General features: G+C 43.4%; 2 protein-coding genes across 8 annotated transcripts; one reads left to right on the forward strand and one right to left on the reverse strand.

Moving 5' to 3' along the window:
* The first annotated feature begins 526 nt into the window (after nucleotides 1-526).
* LOC106568940 (ras-related protein Rab-11B) lies at nucleotides 527-8651 on the forward strand. Its single transcript, XM_014139799.3, has 5 exons — nucleotides 527-771; nucleotides 3718-3913; nucleotides 7537-7730; nucleotides 8137-8217; nucleotides 8364-8651. Exons 1-5 carry the CDS (start codon nucleotides 732-734, stop codon nucleotides 8504-8506), a joined length of 654 nt encoding a protein of 217 aa, XP_013995274.2. The 5' UTR covers nucleotides 527-731; the 3' UTR covers nucleotides 8507-8651.
* Nucleotides 8652-9087: 436 nt separating this feature from the next.
* LOC106568939 (E3 ubiquitin-protein ligase MARCHF2) lies at nucleotides 9088-20163 on the reverse strand. Of its 7 annotated transcripts, none has more exons than XM_014139796.3 (5): nucleotides 19403-19819; nucleotides 17057-17236; nucleotides 11276-11471; nucleotides 10964-11173; nucleotides 9088-9803 (listed from the first exon to the last, which is right to left on the reverse strand). In XM_014139796.3, the coding sequence occupies exons 2-5, from the start codon at nucleotides 17230-17232 to the stop codon at nucleotides 9648-9650; spliced, it is 738 nt and encodes a 245-aa protein (XP_013995271.1). In that variant the 5' UTR covers nucleotides 17233-17236; nucleotides 19403-19819; the 3' UTR covers nucleotides 9088-9647. The 7 variants fall into 7 exon arrangements, with proteins under 7 accessions (XP_013995271.1, XP_013995269.1, XP_082816893.1 ...); XM_014139794.3 differs by lacking the exon at nucleotides 19403-19819 and adding an exon at nucleotides 16702-16819; XM_082960767.1 differs by lacking the exons at nucleotides 9088-9803; nucleotides 19403-19819 and adding exons at nucleotides 9810-10671; nucleotides 19907-20163.
* Between the last annotated feature and the right edge of the window lie 12 nt (nucleotides 20164-20175).

The following is a 20175-nucleotide window of genomic DNA, read 5'->3' on the forward strand; positions in this document are numbered from 1 at the left end:
TACCTCACCTCTCAGCCTGACTTGCTCTTGATTGTGATTGCCACTATAAGCTTCATGAGAGAGACTATACTTTAATATTATTAATAAGTAATAAATATGTATTTGTTTTCAATTGATGTAAGTATTAAGATTCGTTCATGTTCATGAGACAGCTGTAACACTTTAGTTGACGGTCTGTACCTTCCAACCTGTGCTTGGTTAGAAGACCTGCTGAAAATGAAAATACATTGCAGATGCTCATAGTATACCTACATTTATTGACTAATATTAATAATAATTTATGTATGAGACAATGCTTTGCAGACAGGTTAGGTTTATAAGCAGACCAAGTAGGCTACAGTGAAGAAATGCAGTAGCAGGGATCCGCCATCAGCACAACGGCCCACTGCCAATTTAGGACATGAACTATATGTATGAAGCAGTTAACGTGTGATAAGCAAACTGAGCATCCAACACACCTTCAATTGCTCACAGGAAGCATAGGTTGTGCTTTGTTTCCTATTAGTACCACAGACAGCAGCGGCACCGTGTGGAAGGCATGGAAACAGGGACTCCTCCCCTTCTGCAGATTTCGAGGAGACGCTCTTCCTGCGGTCAGCCTGTTTGACAGGCAGCATTGGCGCGTTGTCTTTGAAATGTATGTCATTTTCTCCTGTACATACAGGTAATTCAGAGACAAACTATTTTACTAATTATTTTCCGGAAGAAGCGTTGGAGCGGCCTCGTCTAGAATGGGGAACAGAGACGATGAATACGACTTCTTGTTCAAAGGTACATGTTGATAACTGCAGCCCCCCGTTGATAGCACCTTCAATAATTATGTGATTGTTTAATTCTTAAGACAAATCAGACATCAGCCTTTTGAACGAATCATAACAAATAGTTTGGAGGAATGGTTTTGAAAGAAACATTGTATCAGTCTCTGGTGGAAAACGTTTGCTACTATGGCTACATAAATGCTGTCATTGTAACATTGTAACAACGCCCGCAGTTATATCTGTAAGTAAGATGCAACACCCTATCTGCGTTGCCTCTTTGACTTGATCAACTTTGATAAACCCATAAAATAGTTACTATTTGTAAATCAATTACTGACAAGAAGTCTGTTTTCCATTTTATGTTTGAAAGAGCTATATGAAGTTAAATTTTTTGTAGTTAATTGTAGCCTGTTGGCCCATATGCAAATGTTGCATTTATGTAGGCTTAGACCTACTGTAATTGTGGATGTTTGTGTTCAGCTGACAGTGAAATGTTTTGACATACGCTATATATAGAAAAGTATGTGGACACCTCTTCAAATTAGTGGATTAGGCTATTTCAGCCACACCCGTTGCTGAACAGGTGTATAAAATCGAGCACACACCCATGCAATCTCCATAGACAAACATTGGCAATAGATGTCTTCTTACTGAAGAGCTCAGTGGACTTTCAATGTGGCACCGTCATAGAAAGGTGGCATCTTAACAACTCAGACGTGAAATTTCTGCCCTACTAGAGCTGCCCCGGTCAACTGTAAGTGCTGTTATTGTGAAGTGGAAACGTCTAGGAGCAGCAACGGCTCAGCTGCGAAGTGGTAGAACACACAAGCTCACAGAACGGGACCACTGAAGTGCGTAGGGCGTTAAAATCGTCTGTCCTCGGTTGCAACACTCACTACCGAGTTCGAAACTGCCCCTAGAAGCAACGTCAGCACAATAACTGTTCGTCGGGAACTTCATGAAATGGGTTTCCATGGCCGAGCAGCCACACGCAAGCCTAAGATCACCATGTGCAATGCCAAGCATCGGCTGGAGTGGTGTAAAGCTCGCCGCCATTGGACTCTGGAAACGCATTCTCTGAAGTGATGAATCTGGAAGTCCGACGGACGAATCTGGCGGATGCCAGGAGAATGCAACCTGTATGAATGCATAGTGCCAACTGTAAAGTTTGGTGGAGGAGGAATAATGATCTGGGGTTGTTTTTCATGGTTTGGGTTAGGTCCCTTAGTTCCAGTGAAGGGAAATCTTAACTCTACAGCATACAATGACATTCTAGACGATTCTATGCTTCCAACTTTGTGGCAACAGTTTGGGAAGGTCTTTTCCTGTTTCAGCGTGACAATGACCCCGTTGTATAAAGCGAGGTCCAAACAGAAATGGTTTGTCGAGATCGATGTGGAAGAACTTGACTGGCCTGCACAGAGCCCTGATTTCAAGCCCATCAAACACCTTTGGGATGAATTGGAACACCGACTGCGAGCCAGGCCTTATCGCCCAAAATCAGTGCCTGACTACTGCTCGTGGCTGAATGGAAGCAAATCCCCACAGCAATGTTCCAACATCTAGTGGAAAATCTACCCAGAAGAATAATGTTTGTTATAGCAGCAAAGGGGAGACCAACTCCATATTAATGCCCATGACTTTGGAATGAGATGTTCGACAAGCAGGTGTCCACATACTCTTGGTCATGTAGTGTATCATGTGAGCATTTAAGACACAACAGATTTTTTAAAGCACTGGTTGTTGGGGTGGGATTAGCATGGGGTGTGGGGGGTCTGTGGGTGGCTATTGATCCTTTTTTGGGATTCCTCAAAAAAATATAAGTTCTAGGGAGGGGCTGTACAGTCATTGCTTTTGTCCAATCACAATGCAACTTAGGTTTTGGGTTACACAGCTAAGAGGTGAAAAGGACAATGCTTGTGGAATGTACAGTGCATAGCAGAGGCTTGGGCTTCATGCTGTTGCTTGCTTCTCCTGTTCGATGGTGCAATCAATTAGCTTAATTTCTGAGATCAAATTATATTTCAACAAAATAATGTTTCAGGAAAGCTAATCTTATCTGTTTCTAACTACAGAAACAATTTCAGAACAATCAAAGATGGTGGGTGACATGGCTTGCTGAAATTATATCGAATGACCCTGCAGTTTGCCACTGACACTCCATATAGAGGTCTATTTATGATGTGACACAGAGTATTCTCTGTGGACTAGACATCTGAGAATGAAGGGTTCTGCTCTTCCTCCCTCGCCATAATTTAGAAACCCGGTTGAAAACAGGAAACCAAAGTGTCCCACAACTGTCAATTCAGGTTTGATGGAGCATGTTATCAGCTTCCTGCAGCAGCAGTGTGATGCCACACGGCCAAAGTTCACCTTGATTTCCTGTACTGAGAGAAATAAAAAAGGACTCCACCTCAACAGCCCCATTCTGACTGCCAGGCCTACTCCTGACATCTCAGCTAAATATAATAGGCTGTTTCTGTCAGCCTCTGATTTTATCATTGAGCTCAGTGCTTCTCAACAGTGATCATGGGGTCCTACTGTAAACATGTTGGATATCACTCCAACTGTGCATCAACTATTATGTCTCCTTGATTAATTAAGGGCAACCGATTAACCAAAAGATCCATCAGTGCATAGAAATATTGACAGAGATATACAGACACATGCCACTTCAAAATGGGTCGATTTCAGCCATCCACTTATTCAATATTGTCAATGGGAGTGAAGGATTGAAAAATGAAAACCTGCATTATGTAACGCGGTCGTAGGTGGGTGGGCCGTGTTACATATGGTGAAGAATGCAAACATCCAAGTTCTAGCCCAGGATCCTGGATACTAGTACATCTGTGAAATACCTGTTGACTAGGCTACCTCATCTGACGTTAGGCTAAATACATTTCAGCCAGTGTGTTTTATCTCAGTCTCTCCATATCTCTCTCTGTTTCTTTATCAACAGTTGTGTTAATTGGGGACTCGGGCGTCGGAAAGAGTAATTTGCTCTCTCGGTTCACACGGAATGAGTTCAACCTTGAGAGTAAGAGCACCATCGGGGTGGAGTTTGCCACCCGCAGCATCCAGGTGGATGGGAAGACGATAAAGGCCCAGATATGGGACACGGCTGGACAGGAACGTTACAGAGCCATCACCTCCGCGTAAGTCGTGTGGGATCCCGCAAGATGGCCTGTTGAGGCCTCTTGAAAATGAAATGATAGTCAGCAAGGATCACAGAAAAGAGTAATCAAAATCAAATAAATGTTTATTTGTCACATGTGCCGAATACAACAGGTGTAGGTAGACCTTACAGTGAAATGCTTACTTACGAACCCCTAACAAACAATGCAGTTTAAAAAAATACGGATAAGAATAAGAAATAAAAGTAACAAGTAATTAAAGAGCAGCAGCAAAATAACAATAGCGAGGCTATATACAGGGGGGTACCGGTACATAGTCAATGTGTGGGGCACTGGTTAGTTGAGGTAATATGTACATGAAGGTAGAGTTATTAAAGTGACTATGCATAGATGATAACAACAGAAAGTAGCAGCGGTGTACAAGAGGGGGGCATTGCAAATAGTCTGGATAGCCATTTGATTAGGTGTTTAGGAGTCTTATGGCTTGGGGGGGTAGAAGCTGTTTAGAAGCCTCTTGGACCTAGACTTGGCGCTCTGGTACTGATTGCCGTGCGGTAGCGAGAGAGAAAAGTCTATGACTAGGGTGGCTGGAGTCTTTGACAATTTTTAGGGCTTTCTTCTGACCCCGCCTGGTATAGAGGTCCTGGATGGTAGGAAGCTTGGCCCCAGTGATGTACTGGGCCGTTCGCACTACCCTCTGTAGTGCCTTGCGGTCGGAGGCCGAGCAGTTGCCATACCAGGCAGTGATGCAACCAGTCAGGATGCTCTTGATGGTGCAGCTGTAGAACCTTTTGAGGATCTGAGGACCCATGCCAAATCTTTTCAGTCTCCTGAGGGAGAATAGGTTTTATCGTGCCCTCTTCACGACCGTCTTGGTGTGCTTGGACCATGTAAGTTTGTTGGTGATGTGGACACCAAGGAACTTGAAGCTCTCAACCTGCTCCACTGCAGCCCCGTTTATGAGAATGGGGGCGTGCTCGATCCTCCTTTGTCTTGATCACGTTGAGGGAGAGGTTGTTGTCCTGGCACCACACGGCCAGGTCTCTGACCTCCTCCCTATAGGCTGTCTCGTCGTTGTCGGTGATCAGGCCTACCTACTACCGTTGTGTCATCGGCAAACTTAATGAGGGTGTTAGAGTCGTGCCTGGCTGTGCAGTCGTGAGTGAACAGGGAGTACAGGAGGAGACTGAGCACGCACCCCTGAGGGGCCCCGTGTTGAGGACCAGCGTGGCGGACGTGTTGTTACCTACCCTTACCACCCGGGGGTGGCCCATCAGGAAGTCCAAGATCTAGTTGCAGAGGGAGGTGTTTAGTCCCAGGGTCCTTAGCTTATTGATGAGCTTTGAGGGCACTATGTAGAGTTGTAGTCAATGAATAGCATTCTCACATAGGTGTTCCTTTTGTCCAGGTGGGAAAGGGCAGTGTGGAGTGCAATAGTGATTGCATCACCTGTGGATCTGTTGGGGCGGTATGCAAATTGGAGTGGGTCTAGAGTTCCTGGGATAATGGTGTTGATGTGAGCCATGACCAGCCTGTCAAAGCATTTCATGGCTACAGACATGAGTGCTACAGGTCAGTAGTCATTTAGGCAGTCTACCTTAGTGTTCTTGGGCACAGGCACTATGGTGGTCTGCTTAAAACATGTTGGTATTACACTCCGACAGGGAGAGGTTGAAAATGTCAGTGAAGACACTTGCCAGTTGGTCAGCGCATGCTCGCAGTACACATCCTGGTAATCCATCTGGCCCTGCGGCCTTGTGAATGTTGACTTGTTTAAAAGGTCTTACATCGGCTGCGGAGAACGTGATCACACAGTCTTTCGGAACAGCTGGTGCTCTCATGCATGTTTCAGTGTTATTTGCGTTGAAGCGAGCATAGAACTAGTTTAGCTTGTCTGGTAGGCTCGTGTCACTGGGCAGCTCTCGGCTGTGCTTCCCTTTGTAGTCTGTAATGGTTTGCAAGCCCTGCCACATCCAACAAGTGTCAGAGCTGGTGTAGTACGATTCAATCTTAGTCCTGTATTGAGGCTTTGCCTGTTGGATGGTTCGTCGCCGGGCATAGCGGGATTTCTTATAAGCTTTCGGGTTAGAGTCCCGCTCCTTGAAAGCTCTAGCCTTTAGCTCAGTGCAGATGTTGCCTGTAATCCATGGCTTCTGGTTGGGGTATGTATGCATGGTCACAGTGGGGACGACATCATCGATGCTCTTATTGATAAAGCCAATGACTGATGTGGTGTACTCATCGGAGGAATCCTGGAACATTTTCCAGTCTGTGCTAGCAAAACAATCCTGTAGCTTAGCATCTGCTTCATCTGACCACTTTATTGGATCTAGTCACTGGTGCTTCCTGCTTTAATTTTTTCTTGTAAGCAGGAATCAGGAGGATAGAATTATGGTCAGATTTGCCAAATGGAGGGCGAAGGAGAGCTTTGTATGTGTCTCTGTGTGTGGAGTACAGGTGGTCCAGAGTTTTCTTTCCCTCTGGTTGCACGTTTAACAGGCTGATAGAAATTTGCATTAAAGTCCCTGGCTACGTGGAGTGCCGCCTCTGGGTGAGCGTTTTCTTGTTTGCTTATGGCGGAATACAGCTCATTCAATGCTGTCTTAGTGCCAGCCTCAGTCTGTGGTGGTATGTAAACAGCTACGAAAAATACAGATGCAAACTCTCTAGGTAGATAGTGTGGTCTACAGCTTATCATGAGATACTCTACCTCAGGCGAGCAATAGCTTGAGACTTCCTTAGATATCGTGCACCAGCTGTTATTTACAAAAACAAAAATACATAGCCCACCACCCCTTGTCTTACCAGACGCCGCTGTTCTATCCTGCCCGTGCAGCATATAACCAGCCAGCTGTATGTTGATAGTGTCGTCGTTCAGCCACGACTCAGTGAAGCATAAGATATTACAGTTTTTAATGTCCCGTTGGTAGTTTAATGTTCCGCGTAGGTCATCTATTTTACAGTCCAAAGATTGCATGTTTGCTAGCAGAATGGAAGGAAGTAGGGGTTTATTGGATCATCTACAAATTCTCAGAAGGCAGCCCGCCCTCTGGCCCCTTTTTCTCTGCCTCCTCTTAACGGAAATCATGGGGATCTGGGCCTGTTCCCGAGAAAGCAGTATATCGTTCGTGTCAGGCTCGTCAGACTCGTTAAAGGAAAAAAAAGGATTCTGTCAGTCCGTGGTGAGTAATCGCAGTCCTGATGTCCAGAAGTTATTTTCGGTCATAAGAGACGGTAGCGGCAACATTGTGTACAAAATAAGTAACAAAAATAAGTTACAAACAATGCAAATAAACAATTATAAAACAACACAATCGTTGGGGGCACGTAAAACGTCTGCTTTCTTCTCCGGCGCCATTTATGTATAATGTAGTTGTCTCAAATCATAGTCTCAGAGAGGTAAAAGGTGATTCAAATAAATCAACTGCTCAAGTCCTTGATTAGTTGAATCAAGTGTTTTTGTGCTGGGTTGAAGTGTGGAACATAAACCTGCATACCCTATAGCTCTCCGAGATCGGGTTTGTTGAGCACTAGCCGATTACTAGCCTCATCATCAATCAGTGCCTGACTTGGAGCCTCACTTGGGACCCATACATTGTTGTCTGTTTGTGCATTGAGATTGATACGCAGTCTCTTTCCTACAGCTATTACAGAGGGGCAGTGGGTGCTCTCCTAGTGTATGACATCGCCAAGCACTTGACCTATGAAAATGTGGAGCGCTGGTTGAAGGAACTGAGGGATCATGCCGACAACAACATCGTCATCATGCTGGCAGGCAACAAGAGCGACCTGCGCCATCTCAGGGCCGTGCCCACGGACGAGGCCCAGACTTTTGCAGGTACTTGCATCTTTTGGCAGAGGAAACATAGCCTGGTCCCAGATCTAGTTGTGCCGTCTTGCTAACTCCTATGGTCATTGTCATGGCATCTAGGACCAGGCTCAGGGGTATAAGGGCTTGTTGGGACAATCTTGGAAGAGTCTCCTCTTTATATTTTGTGGTCCTAAGTGACCACTGAAGAGATGGATAGTGTGAAAGTGAAATGAGAGCAACACCATATAGTTGCTTTCACCTATCTGGAACTTTTAGTGGTCATAATCAGTGGTCATCACAAGGGAAGAGAGGACAATATAGTATTGGGACATAGCAGCATATTGAGTGAGCCTCAATGTGTAGTTCAGAAGGATTCTGTCCTGGAACAATTTCTTGATGCGTGACTCACTTTGCCTTTTCTTTAACCCTGCAGAGAAAAACACTCTATCCTTTATTGAAACTTCAGCCTTGGATTCAACAAATGTAGAGGAAGCTTTCAAAAACATCCTTACAGGTACAGTACAAGAGCAAAGCTAATTGCTTTGACATTTCCCAACTTTTTTTTTTAGACACCTGCAGATTAAGTAGACTAGAGAATAGGAAAGAAATCCTCTTTGAAGTATTGAGATGCACCACAACAGTCTAGTCTACTCTCCGCAGAAATCTATCGCATCGTATCGCAGAAGCAGATCGCTGAGCGGTCTGCCCATGACGAGTCCCCTGGAAATAATGTGGTGGACATAAGTGTTCCACCCACCACAGACCAGAAAGGGAACAAACTGCAGTGCTGCCAGAACCTGTAACCCACGACGACCATCACCATCCCTTTCTGTCATCTCAAAGTGTCTTTCTTTATTTTGTGTAATATATAATATTTGGTTTTTGATAGCTTGTTCACTCACATTATGCCATGAAATTCAATTTTACAATACAAGTAGAAAGGATCTCTTTCATGGTACCTGTTTACTTTTTACTCCTTCAGTACCTTCTGGACCTGCAAGGAGAGTAATCCCATAAATATCCACTAGGTGGTGGTATGGAGTGGGGGTCTCCTACATATATACATACATCCCTTTTTTTTTTTTTTTTTTTTTTTTTTTTGCATTTAAATAGGCAAGTCAGTTAAGAAGAAATTCTTATTTACAATGACGGCCAAACCTGGGCGACGCTGGGACAATTGTGCACCGCCCTATGGGACTCCCAATCACAGCCGGAAGCGATACAGCCTGGATTTGAACCAGGGACTGTAGTGACACATCTTGCACTGAGATGCAGTGCCTTAGACCCCTGCGCCATGCGGGAGCTAGATTGTTACCGATCTAATACTCCTGTATAAGTAGCACGAAGAGTTTCAGCACACATTACATTTTACACATGCAAGCCATTGTACGGTGACAAGAGTCCCTTATATTTTATTCCACAATGACCCAGCTTACTCAAAGGAGTGCAACAGGAAGACTAAAATTACATCAAATACTTTTGCATACATTGACTGACACCAAAGCCCACTCTCTCTCTCCCCTCCCCCCAACTTCTACCAGCTTCAAAAGGCCAAAGATTTTAAAAACAGAGAACATCATATTTGGACTTGGTCATTCTGAGTGAGTAAATTCATCAGTCTATTTGATGGCAGTTGTCCAAAAAAAGCTAAATACATTGTGAAGGAGGGGGGGGGTAGTATGTTTCAGATCTACTGTATTAACATGCTGCATCAGCTGTATCCCGCTATTGGCCGTGACCTTACGTTCCAGTCCAGTGTTCATAATCCGGCGATGACATCAGTGACACGTCCTTCTACGAGTCCAAAATCAAAATGGTTACAGTTCATATCTGGGCTCAAGTGCTTCAAAAATGAATATGGAAAAAGAATCCCCCAGAATGGTCCTTAAGCGCAGAAGTTCGAGTTATATAAAACACTATTTGCGAGAACACGTCGCTCGTTGCTCATACGATGGTCTCGTCAGTCATTTTCTTGGTTGACTTCGTCGGCACGGAATGTTGGGTGGAGTGCGCTCCTTTTATGTCAGGCATTAGCAGGCGCACTTTCTGATTGGTCCTCCTCCACTCTGAGTATAACTGACAGTGATAGCGGAACGATACCTGAGGGGCACGGAGACAGACGTCAATGAAAATAGACATTTGATAGGACCTGAAATTCTCTGAATAATATATGGTTGCTATTGCAGGCCCGCACAACCAGGTATAAATTCCATTTCAATTCAGAGAGCAAACTCATTTCCAATTCTTCCTAATTGAAAAGCAGTGAAGATAATTGGAATTTCAGTGTTCTTCCTGAATTAATTGGAATTTCAGTGTTCTTCCTGAATTGACTGGAATTAAAATGGAATTGACCCCAACCCTGTGCAAATCACGACGTGAAACATATTGCATGACATTTGGTCTACAAAATGGTTCCGCTTCAGTTGCTGATTTTGTAACTATTGTAAGTATTGTTTCAGAGTACAGTAGTCTTTCTAGAGTAGAGACAAAAGATTGTTGCAGACAAAAAAATATTTCTGTTGGCACATTACTTGTCTCTCCTGAATATAAAATGGGAAGGGCACAGAATTCCACAGACAAGAAAAAAAAATCTAACACAAATGTCTTATTCGTCTTACAAAATGTACTAATAGCTATTGTAAAGCACATATTTATACTGCAAAAAAAAATGCTGCCAATTAACAAAGGTGGTGTAAAGTGTGTGATAAGGTGTGTGTGTTCTGTGTGACCATGGTACTTACCTACAGAACAGCAAGAAAAACTGCCCGTCCCTACCTTCAGACTACGCTCAAACACTACACCCCAACCCAAGCACGCCGTTCTGCCACCTCAGGCCTCTTTGCCCTTCCACCCCTATGGGAGGGCAGCTCCCGCTCAGCCCAAGCTCTTCTCTGTCCTGGCACCCCAATGGTGGAACCAGCTGCTCCCTGAAACTAGGACAGAGTCCCTGCCCATCTTCCAAAAACATCTGAAACCATAACTCTTCAAAGTTCATATATATATATATATATATATATATATATATATATATATATATATATATATATTCATATATATATATATATATATCTCATAAAAGAACACTTAACCGGCACTTGCCTCAACGTTGAGGGAAAAATGTAATTTCTATGCCTGTGATGTGGTTGTCCCACCTAGCTATCTCAAGATGAATGCACTAACTGTAAGTCACTCTGGATAGGAGTGCCTGACAAATGACTAAAATGTCATGTGTATCTGGTCTGTGTGTGGGGTCTAGTTACCAGTGTCCAGAGGATGTAGATGGTGAAGAGGGCGATGGTAAGAGCAATGAGTCCCACAGCCTCCAGCCGGCTGTTGAGGGTCAGGTGGTCCTGGGCTCCCCTCAGACACAGCCAGCCTGAGATGGCCGCCAGTGGGGTGATGAGCAGGAAGCAGGCCATGTCACACAGCAGCGTGCGCTTCTCACTGCGAGGCCCCGGATCCCGCAACCACTGGGAGGATGCAAGGAAAGGTCCACTACTATTACAGTCTTTTCCCCCATCATTACTATGGTGATTGAGGACTCTCACAGACACACAGTGCCAATGTTGTACCTGTGTGAGGGGTTGGGGTCGCCGTTCAACAGTGAACTCTGTGTGGCAGAGCTCACAGTAACTGGTGTTGGAGGACGACAGCCACTTCTCCAGGCAGCTCTTGTGCACCTTACCCAGGGTCCCTGTGCAGTCGCAAGGGGAGAGCAACGTCTCACCACCGGCCCCCTCGTGGCAGATCCGACACATGCCTTCATTACTGGACAAATAGGGGAGACAAATTGTGCCTAGTGACCACTCATTTCAAAACACACTACACATAATATACTTAAGCAATAAATGCCCGAGGAGGTGTGGTATATGGTCAATATACCATGGCTAAGGGCTGTTAATATACACAACAACGCAGAGTACCTGGAAACAGCCCTTAGCTGTGGTATAATTGGCCATATATCACAAACCCCCGAGGTGCCTTATTGCTATTATAAGCTGGTTACCAACATAAATCAGTAAAAATAAATGTTTTGTCATACCCATGGTATACAGTCTGATATACTGATTGGCTGACAGCCATGGCATTCAGGGCTAGAACCACCCAGTTTATAATGTACATATAAAGTGGAGACATTTACTTAATATACAAAATTCATTTATCAGATATGCTAAATATGAGATGACTTAGTATATTGATAATTAGGCCATATACAACCAGTCAAAAGTTGACACCTACTCATTCAAGGGTTTTTCTTTATTTTTACTACATTGCAGAATAAAAGTGAATACATGACAACTATCAAATAACACATACGGAATCATTTAGTAACCAAAAAAAAGTGTTATAAAAAAATATTTTGATTTGTTTATTTGAGATTCAAAGTAGCCACCCTTTGCCTTGATGACACCTTTGCACACTCATGGAATTCTCTCAACCAATTTCATGGGGTAGACACCTGGAATGCATTTCTATTAACAGGTGTGTCTTTTTAAAAGTTAATTTGTGGAATTTCTTTCCTTCTTAATGTGTTCGAGCCAATCAGTTGTGTTATGACAAGGTAGGGGTGGTATACTAATCCAGGCACTTGTCATCTCCCGTCTGGATTACTGCAACTCGCTGTTGGCTGGGCTCCCTGCCTGTGCCATTAAACCCCTACAACTCATCCAGAACGCCGCAGCCCGTCTGGTGTTCAACCTTCCCAAGTTCTCTCACGTCACCCCGCTCCTCCGCTCTCTCCACTGGCTTCCAGTTGAAGCTCGCATCCGCTACAAGACCATGGTGATTGCCTACGGAGCTGTGAAGGGAACGGTACCTCCATACCTTCAGGCTCTGATCAGGCCCTACACCCAAACAAGGGCACTGCGTTCATCCACCACTGGCCTGCTGGCCCCCCTACCTCTGAGGAAGCACAGTTCCCGCTCAGCCCAGTCAAAACTGTTCGCTGCTCTGGCACCCCAATGGTGGAACAAGCTCCCTCACGACGCCAGGACAGCGGAGTCAATCACCACCTTCCGGAGACACCTGAAACCCCACCTCTTTAAGGAATACCTAGGATAGGATAAAGTAATCCTTCTAACCCCCCCCCCCCCCTTAAAAGATTTAGATGCACTATTGTAAAGTGGTTGTTCCACTGGATATCATAAGGTGAATGCACCATTTTGTAAGTCGCTCTGGATAAGAGCGTCTGCTAAATGACTTAAATGTAAATGTATACAGAAGATGGTCTTTACCAAATAGGGCTAAGTCCATATTATGGCAAGAACAGCTCATATAAGCAAAGAGAAATGACAGTCCCTCATTACTTTAAGACATGAAGGTCAGTCAATCTGGAAAATGTGAAGAACTTTGAAAGATTCTTCAAGTGCAGTCGCAAAAACAATCAAGCGCTATGATGAAACTGTCTCATGGGGACCGTCACAGGAAAGGAAGACCCAGAGTTACCTCTGCTGCAGATGATAAGTTCATTCAGATGATAAGTTCATACTGCCTCAGAAATTGCAGCCCAAATAAACACTTCATAGCTTTCAAGTAACAGACAAACATCAACTGTTCAGAGAAGACTGCGTGAATCAGGCCTTCATGGTCAAATTACTGCAAAGAAACCACTACTAAAAGGACACCAATAAGAAGAAGAGACTTGCTTGGGCCAAGAAACACGAGCAATGGACATTAGACCTGTGGAAAACTGTCCTTTGGTGTGATTAGTCCAAATTTCAGATTTTTGGTTCCAAACGTCATGTCTTTGTGAGACGCAGAGTAGGTTAGCAGATGATCTCCGCATGTGTGGTTCCCATCGTGAAGCATGGAGGAGGTGTGATGGTGGGGGTGTTATGCTGGTGACATGGTCAGTGATTTATTTAGAATTCAATGCACACTTAACCAGCATGGCTACCACAGCATTCTGCAGCGATACGCCATCCCATTTGGTTTGAGCTTAGTGGTACTATCATTTGTTTTTCAACAGGACAATGACCCAACACACCTCCAGGCTGTGTAAGGGCTATTTGACCAAGAAGACGAGTGATTGAGTGCTGCATCAGATGATCTTGCCTCCACAATCACCCGACCTCAACACAATTGAGATGGTCCAAGTCATTCCAAACCACAGAGTGAAGGAAAAGCAGCGGACAAGTGCTCAGCATGTGGGAACTCCTTCAAGACTGTTGGAAAAGCATTCCAGGTGAAGCTGGTTGAGAGAATTCCAAGAGTGTGAAAAGCTGTCATGAAGGCAAAGGGTGGATACTTTGAAGAATCGAAAATATATTTAGATTTGTTTAACATTTTTTTGGTTACTACATGATTCCATATGTGTTTTTTCATTGTTTTGATGTCTTCACTAATATTCTACAATGTAGAATATAGTAAAAATAAAGAAAAACCCTAGAATGAGTAGGTGTCCAAACTTTTGACTGGTACTGTGTGTGTGTGTGTTATATATATATATATATATTCGTTGAAGCCGGAAGTTTACATACACTTAGGTTGGCGTCATTAAAACTTGTTTTTCAACCACTCCACAAATTTCTTGTTAACAAACTATAGTTTTGGCAAGTCGGTTAGGACATCTACTTTGTGCATGACAAGTCATTTTTCCAACAATTGTTTACAGACAGATTGTTTCACTTATAATTCACTGTATCACAATTCCAGTGGGTCAGAAGTTTACATACACTAAGTTGACTATGCCTTTAAACAGCTTGGAAAATTCTAGAAAATTATGTCATGGCTTTAGAAGATTCTGATAGGCTAATTGACATCATTTGAGTCTGTGGATGTCTTTCAAGGCCTACCTTCAAACTCAGTGCCTCTTTTCTTGACATCATGGGAAAATCAATAGAAAAATCAGCCAAGACCTCAGAAAAAAAAAATTGGACACCACCAGAAATCTGGTTCATCCTTGGGAGCAATTCCCAAGCGCCTGAAGGTACCACATTCATCTGTACAAACAATAGTACGCAAGTATAAACACCATGGGACCACGCAGCTGTCATACTGCTCAGGAAGGAGATGCGTTCTGTCTCCTAGAGATGAACGTACTTTGGTGCGAGAAGCGCAAATCAATCCCAGAACAACAGCAACGGACCTTGTGAAGTTGCTGGAGGAAACAGGTAAAAAGTACCTATATCCACAGTAAAACGAGTCCTATAATGACATAACCTGAAAGGCCGCTCAACAAGGAAGAAGCCACTGCTCCAAAACCGCCATAAAAAAACAGACTACGGTTTGCAACTGCACATGGGGACAAAGATCGTACTTTTTGGAGAAATGTCCTCTGGTCTGATGAAACAAAAATAGAAATGTTTGGCCATAATGACCATCGTTATGTTTGGAGGAAAAAGGGGGAGGCTTGCAAGCCGGACCACACACAAAAAAATAGATGGCAAAATAGAGGCAGGGAAATTATGTGGATATATTGAAGCAACATCTCAAGACATCAGTCAGGAAGTTAAAGCTTGGTCGCAAATGGGTCTTCCAAATGGACAATGGTCCCAAGCATACTTCCAAAGTTGTGGCAAAATGGCTTAAGGACAACAAAGTCAAGGTATTGGAGTGGCCATCACAAAGCCCTGACTTCAAACCTATAGAAAATTTGTGGGCAGAACTGAAAAAGCTTGTGCGAGCAAGGAGGCCTACAAACCTGACTCAGTTACACCAGCTCTGTCAGGAGGAATGGGCCAACATTCACCCAACTTATTGTGGGAAGCTAGTGGAAGGCTACCCGAAACGTTTGACCCAAGTTAAACAATTTAAAGGCAATGCTACTGTTCGGATTTTCGTTATTTAGCCCTCCGAAAAGGCTCACCAGGAAGCACACAATGTCATGACTCGTGTTTTGTCCTTAATTTTATTTTAAATCAAATGACCACAGGTCATAAACCTGAAATACAACAAACAAGTAATGACAATATATTATTCAGATATATTATTTAGTATATTATTCAAGTAATATAATAATAATAATAATAATAATAATAATGTAAATAATAAATCAAATAAGCCTGCAACACCATCAAAGATGTGGCGAATCTGGCTTAAAACAGCACCGACTACGTCACCCAGAATGCGCAGCGCCAGAGGAGCATGCGCACAGTGACTCTGCCGTCACAGGTTGCTATGGACGCTGTCACAGGACACATAACCCATGCCACCACATGCCTCGTCCAAAGGATTTACACACAAACGCAACATAATGCGGCATTCCACCAGGGATCACCGAACCAAACCACCGCTATCACCACCGCCACCAGAAACCAGCAGAGTGCTCCGAACAATCAGCACAATGCAAATGGCTGATAATAATAGCCTAATGCTATATAGCATCTGGGTCGCTGAGCTACCGCACCCAGCGAGCTACAAGTTACTCCCGGCCAACTAACACCGACACAGTGAGGTAAACGTTCAGTGCACAAACATATAAGTGACTTAAACATCAATGCTAGACTGAGTAGTTCGCAGTTACATACCAACGGGCTGTGTACTCCTGATGATTGTCTGCGGTGAAGTGATTACCAGGTGCTGTAATTTAAATCTCTAGTGAAGCTACGCATGCGCACATAACGTAACATATTTGAGCATCTAAGAAACTTAAAGAAATCACTCGTTCCCCATTTAATTGAACACATCAGACCCATTTGCTTCTCTTTTATCTATTTATACATATATTTTTTTCTTTTCCTGAGTGAGCTAGAAATCTCAACAGCTACCAAATACTAATTGAGTGTATGTAAACTTCTGACCCACTGGAAATGTGATGAAAGAAATATAAGCTGAAAAATCACTCTCTCTACTATTATTCTGACATTTCACATTCTTAAAATAAAGCGGTGATCCTAACTGACCTAAGACAGGGAATTATTACTAGGATTAAATGTCAGGAATTGTGAAAAACTGAGTTTAAATGTATTTGGCTAAGGTGTATGTAAACTTCCAACTTCAACTGTGTATTTGTCCATTGTTAATCTCCAACGAAGAAATTGTGTACATATCAGATCACCCTCTGCATGGTCGGTAACAACCAAATTCATCCAGTATTCCGAGGAAATGGAATGAGAGCCTGTGACGTGACTTCCGCTTTTGGCGACACTCCATCTTAACTTCCTCCTCCACATTAACTGGATTGGTTCAACAGTGCAGAAGAGAACCTCCAACAGTTAATTGTTTTCTTGTCAGGACAAGAAAGAAAGAAATGCTACTATTTTATGCCTGCTATGTTAGGTTAATGTCAGAAGCAAAGGGACTGTCTCAGGAAGCCATACATACACAGAAAAGGGGATACCTAGTCAGTTGTACAACTGACGGCATTCAACTAAAATGTGTCTGAGTAGAACCCTCTCGAGGAACCACCTTACCTCTGTGAGCCCACAGCTTTGACAACAGTGGAGAGTGAGCGACCATCTTTGGCCGTAACCTTGGCGACGTACTGGGCCTGGCAAGCATCTGGCTCCTCTACCACCTTGGGCAGGTCGGCGCTGCCTGAGTAGTCACACAGGGAGCCAGGCAGGTGGCAGCAACCTGATGTAGTCATGGTTCTGTTGGTGGTGGTGAAATGCCAGAGGAGCCAGCAGTCAAGGAGTCAGTCACACACCTCTCCTCCCACTGTTGGGAAACTGTTTGGACTGCGTGACAATGTTATAACGTAGCATTGTTACAACAACTCTTTGCAGTGTCAAAACCCGGAATTGTCATAGATAACTTCATGTAACAAAGAGAATTTGAATCTATTAACGGGGGCATTCTTTAAATCGTACACCATTTTGACAAGTACAGTACCAGTCAAAAGTTGACACCTACTCATTCAAGGCTTTCTTTATTTTTATTATTTTCTACATTGTAGAATAGTTTTGGTGTCTTCACTAGGAAATTACACACATGGACTCATGTAGCAACCAAAACAAAGTGTTAAACAAATCAACATATGTTTTATATTCTTCAAAGTACTCACCCTTTGCCATAATGACAGCTTTGCACACTCTTGGCATTCTCAACCAGCTTCATGAGGTAGTCACCTGGAATGCATTTCAATTAACAGGTGTGCCTTGTTAAAAGTTAATTTGGGTAATTTCTTTCCTTCTTAATCCGTTTGAGCCAATCAGTTGTGTTGTGACAAGGTAGGGGTGGTATATAGAAGATGGTCTTTCACCAAATGGGACTAAGTCCATATTATGGCAAGAACAGCTCAAATATGCAAAGAGAAATAACAGTCCATCATTCCTTTAAGACATGAATGTCAGTCAATCCGGAAAATGTTAAGTGCAGTCGTAAAAAAACATCAAGCACTATGATGAAGCTGGCTCTCATGAAGAGCGCCACAGGAAGGAAGAGCCACAGGTACATGAGCCACAGGTACCTCTGCTGCAGAGGTTAAGTTCAATAGAGTTAACTGCACCACAGAAATTGCAGCCCAAATAAATGCGTCACAAATTTCAAGTAACAGACATCTCAACATCAACTGTTCAGAGGAGACCGCATGAATCAGGCCTTCATGGTCAAACTGCTGCAAAGAAACCACTAAACAAGGACACCAATAAGAAGAGACGTGCTTGGGCCAAGAAATATGAGCAATGGACATTAGACCGGTGGAAATCTGTCCTTTGGTCTGATGAGTCCAAATGTAAGATTTTTGGTTCCAACCGCCGTGTCTTTGTGAGACGCAGAGTAGGTGAATGGATGATCTCTGCATGTGTAGTTCCCATTGTGAAGCATGGAGGAGGTGTGATGGTGGGGGTGCTTTGCTGGCGACACCGTCTGTGATTTATTTAGAATTCAAGACAGACTTACGTGAACCAGCATGGCTACTACAGCATTCTGCAGCGATACGCCATCCCATCTGGTTTGCTCTTAGTGGGACTATCATTTGTTTCTCAACAAGACAATGACCCAAAACACATCTCCAGGTTGTGTAAGGGGTATTTGACCAAGAAGGAGAGTGATGGAGTACTGCATCAGATGACCTGGCCTCCACAATCACCAAAATCAACCCAATTGAGATGGTTTGGGATGAGTTGGGCCGCAGAGTAATGGAAAAGCAGCCAGCAAGTACTCAGCATATGTGGGAACTCCTTCAAGACTGTTGGAAAAGCATTCCTCATGAAGCTGGTTGAGAGAATGCCAAGTGCAAAGCCATCATCAAGGAAAAGCGTGGCTACTTTTAATGATCTAAAATATTTAACACTTTTTTGCTTACTACATGATTCCATGCGTGTTATTTCATATGTAGAATATAGTAAAAATAAATAAAAATCCTTGAATGAGTAGATGTGTCAACTTTTGACTGGTACTGTATGTGGTGGGGAATCGATGGCATGTTTACTATGTCATGCATCTCACGTCACAGCCGTACTATTTACGAATGAGCTTGTAACAATGTTACATTGTACCATCAACATACAATTTTAACAGGCTGTCAGTTATAGACAAAGCTTGGTTCCAATGAATCAATAAATAACCAACAGACACAGCCAGGCAGGGGAAAAGATAACGTTAGCTAGTTAAGACATTCATGTTTTCACATCCTCTAAACGCTAGAAAGCTAGCTAACGTTAGCTAGCCAACTGTTCAGTGATCGACATTTCCACTAAAGTTAGCAACCAAGCTAGGTAGATAAATACAATACAGTGAAAATATATTAAGGTGAGCATTTAGCTTAGCTAAAAATATGTATTTTTAAACAGCCTAAACAACAAGTGATAACTTACCGTAGTCACCAGCAAGCTCTCCCTGGCCTTAGTTAGCTATTTAGCTAGCTAGCTGTATGAGATGACATTGACATTTAGCCAAAACGATGGTTCGGGAAGAATACAAAAGACGACGACAAGCCGTGTATCTGCTCCATTGTTGGCCGGATCATTTACTTGTTTGGAGCAGTCTCCTCACAGAAATGGTGTATCTTCCCCGGATTTGGGACAGCTAGCTTGTTAACATTTTTACACTGCCTGGCTGGCTAACATCTATCAGCTGTGCACTGCTGTATCATTATGGTCCAAGCTATCCGGGATCCTTGGGACGTCCCTATCTATCAAAGATTGATATAAGTAACAGACATCTCAGATAGACCATCGCCCGACGTTTCCAACGTGAGCAAATTAAATCCTAATGGACATAACAAACAAGGAGGTGGGCAGAGCCAAGCACGAGCTAGTGAGATCCTATTGGCGCGTGTTAAGCATTTATTTGCATATTTCCGTTAGGGAACGCCTTACCTGTGAAGTGCGCGTCGCCCTTGCGTTCCTTTTAAACAACACTTTTTTTTTTTTTACAAGTTTGGCAAAGGGTAAAGTCTACAAAACTTAGTCCACTATGTTTGTTACAGATCGTAGTTTTGGAAACAGAAAACTGTATGGATTAGATTGTTGGATCAAATGTTAATCGATTAGAAATGACCAAAAAGTTGGCCAAAATCCATCTCGCTACATCTTCTCCCCTTCCGGCAACTGGACTTCTTCTCCTCACCATATTTGAAAGTGAATGG

Source organism: Salmo salar, chromosome 14 (genome assembly GCF_965601325.2).
Source record: "Salmo salar chromosome 14, fSalSal1, whole genome shotgun sequence".
Lineage (NCBI taxonomy): Eukaryota > Metazoa > Chordata > Actinopteri > Salmoniformes > Salmonidae > Salmo > Salmo salar.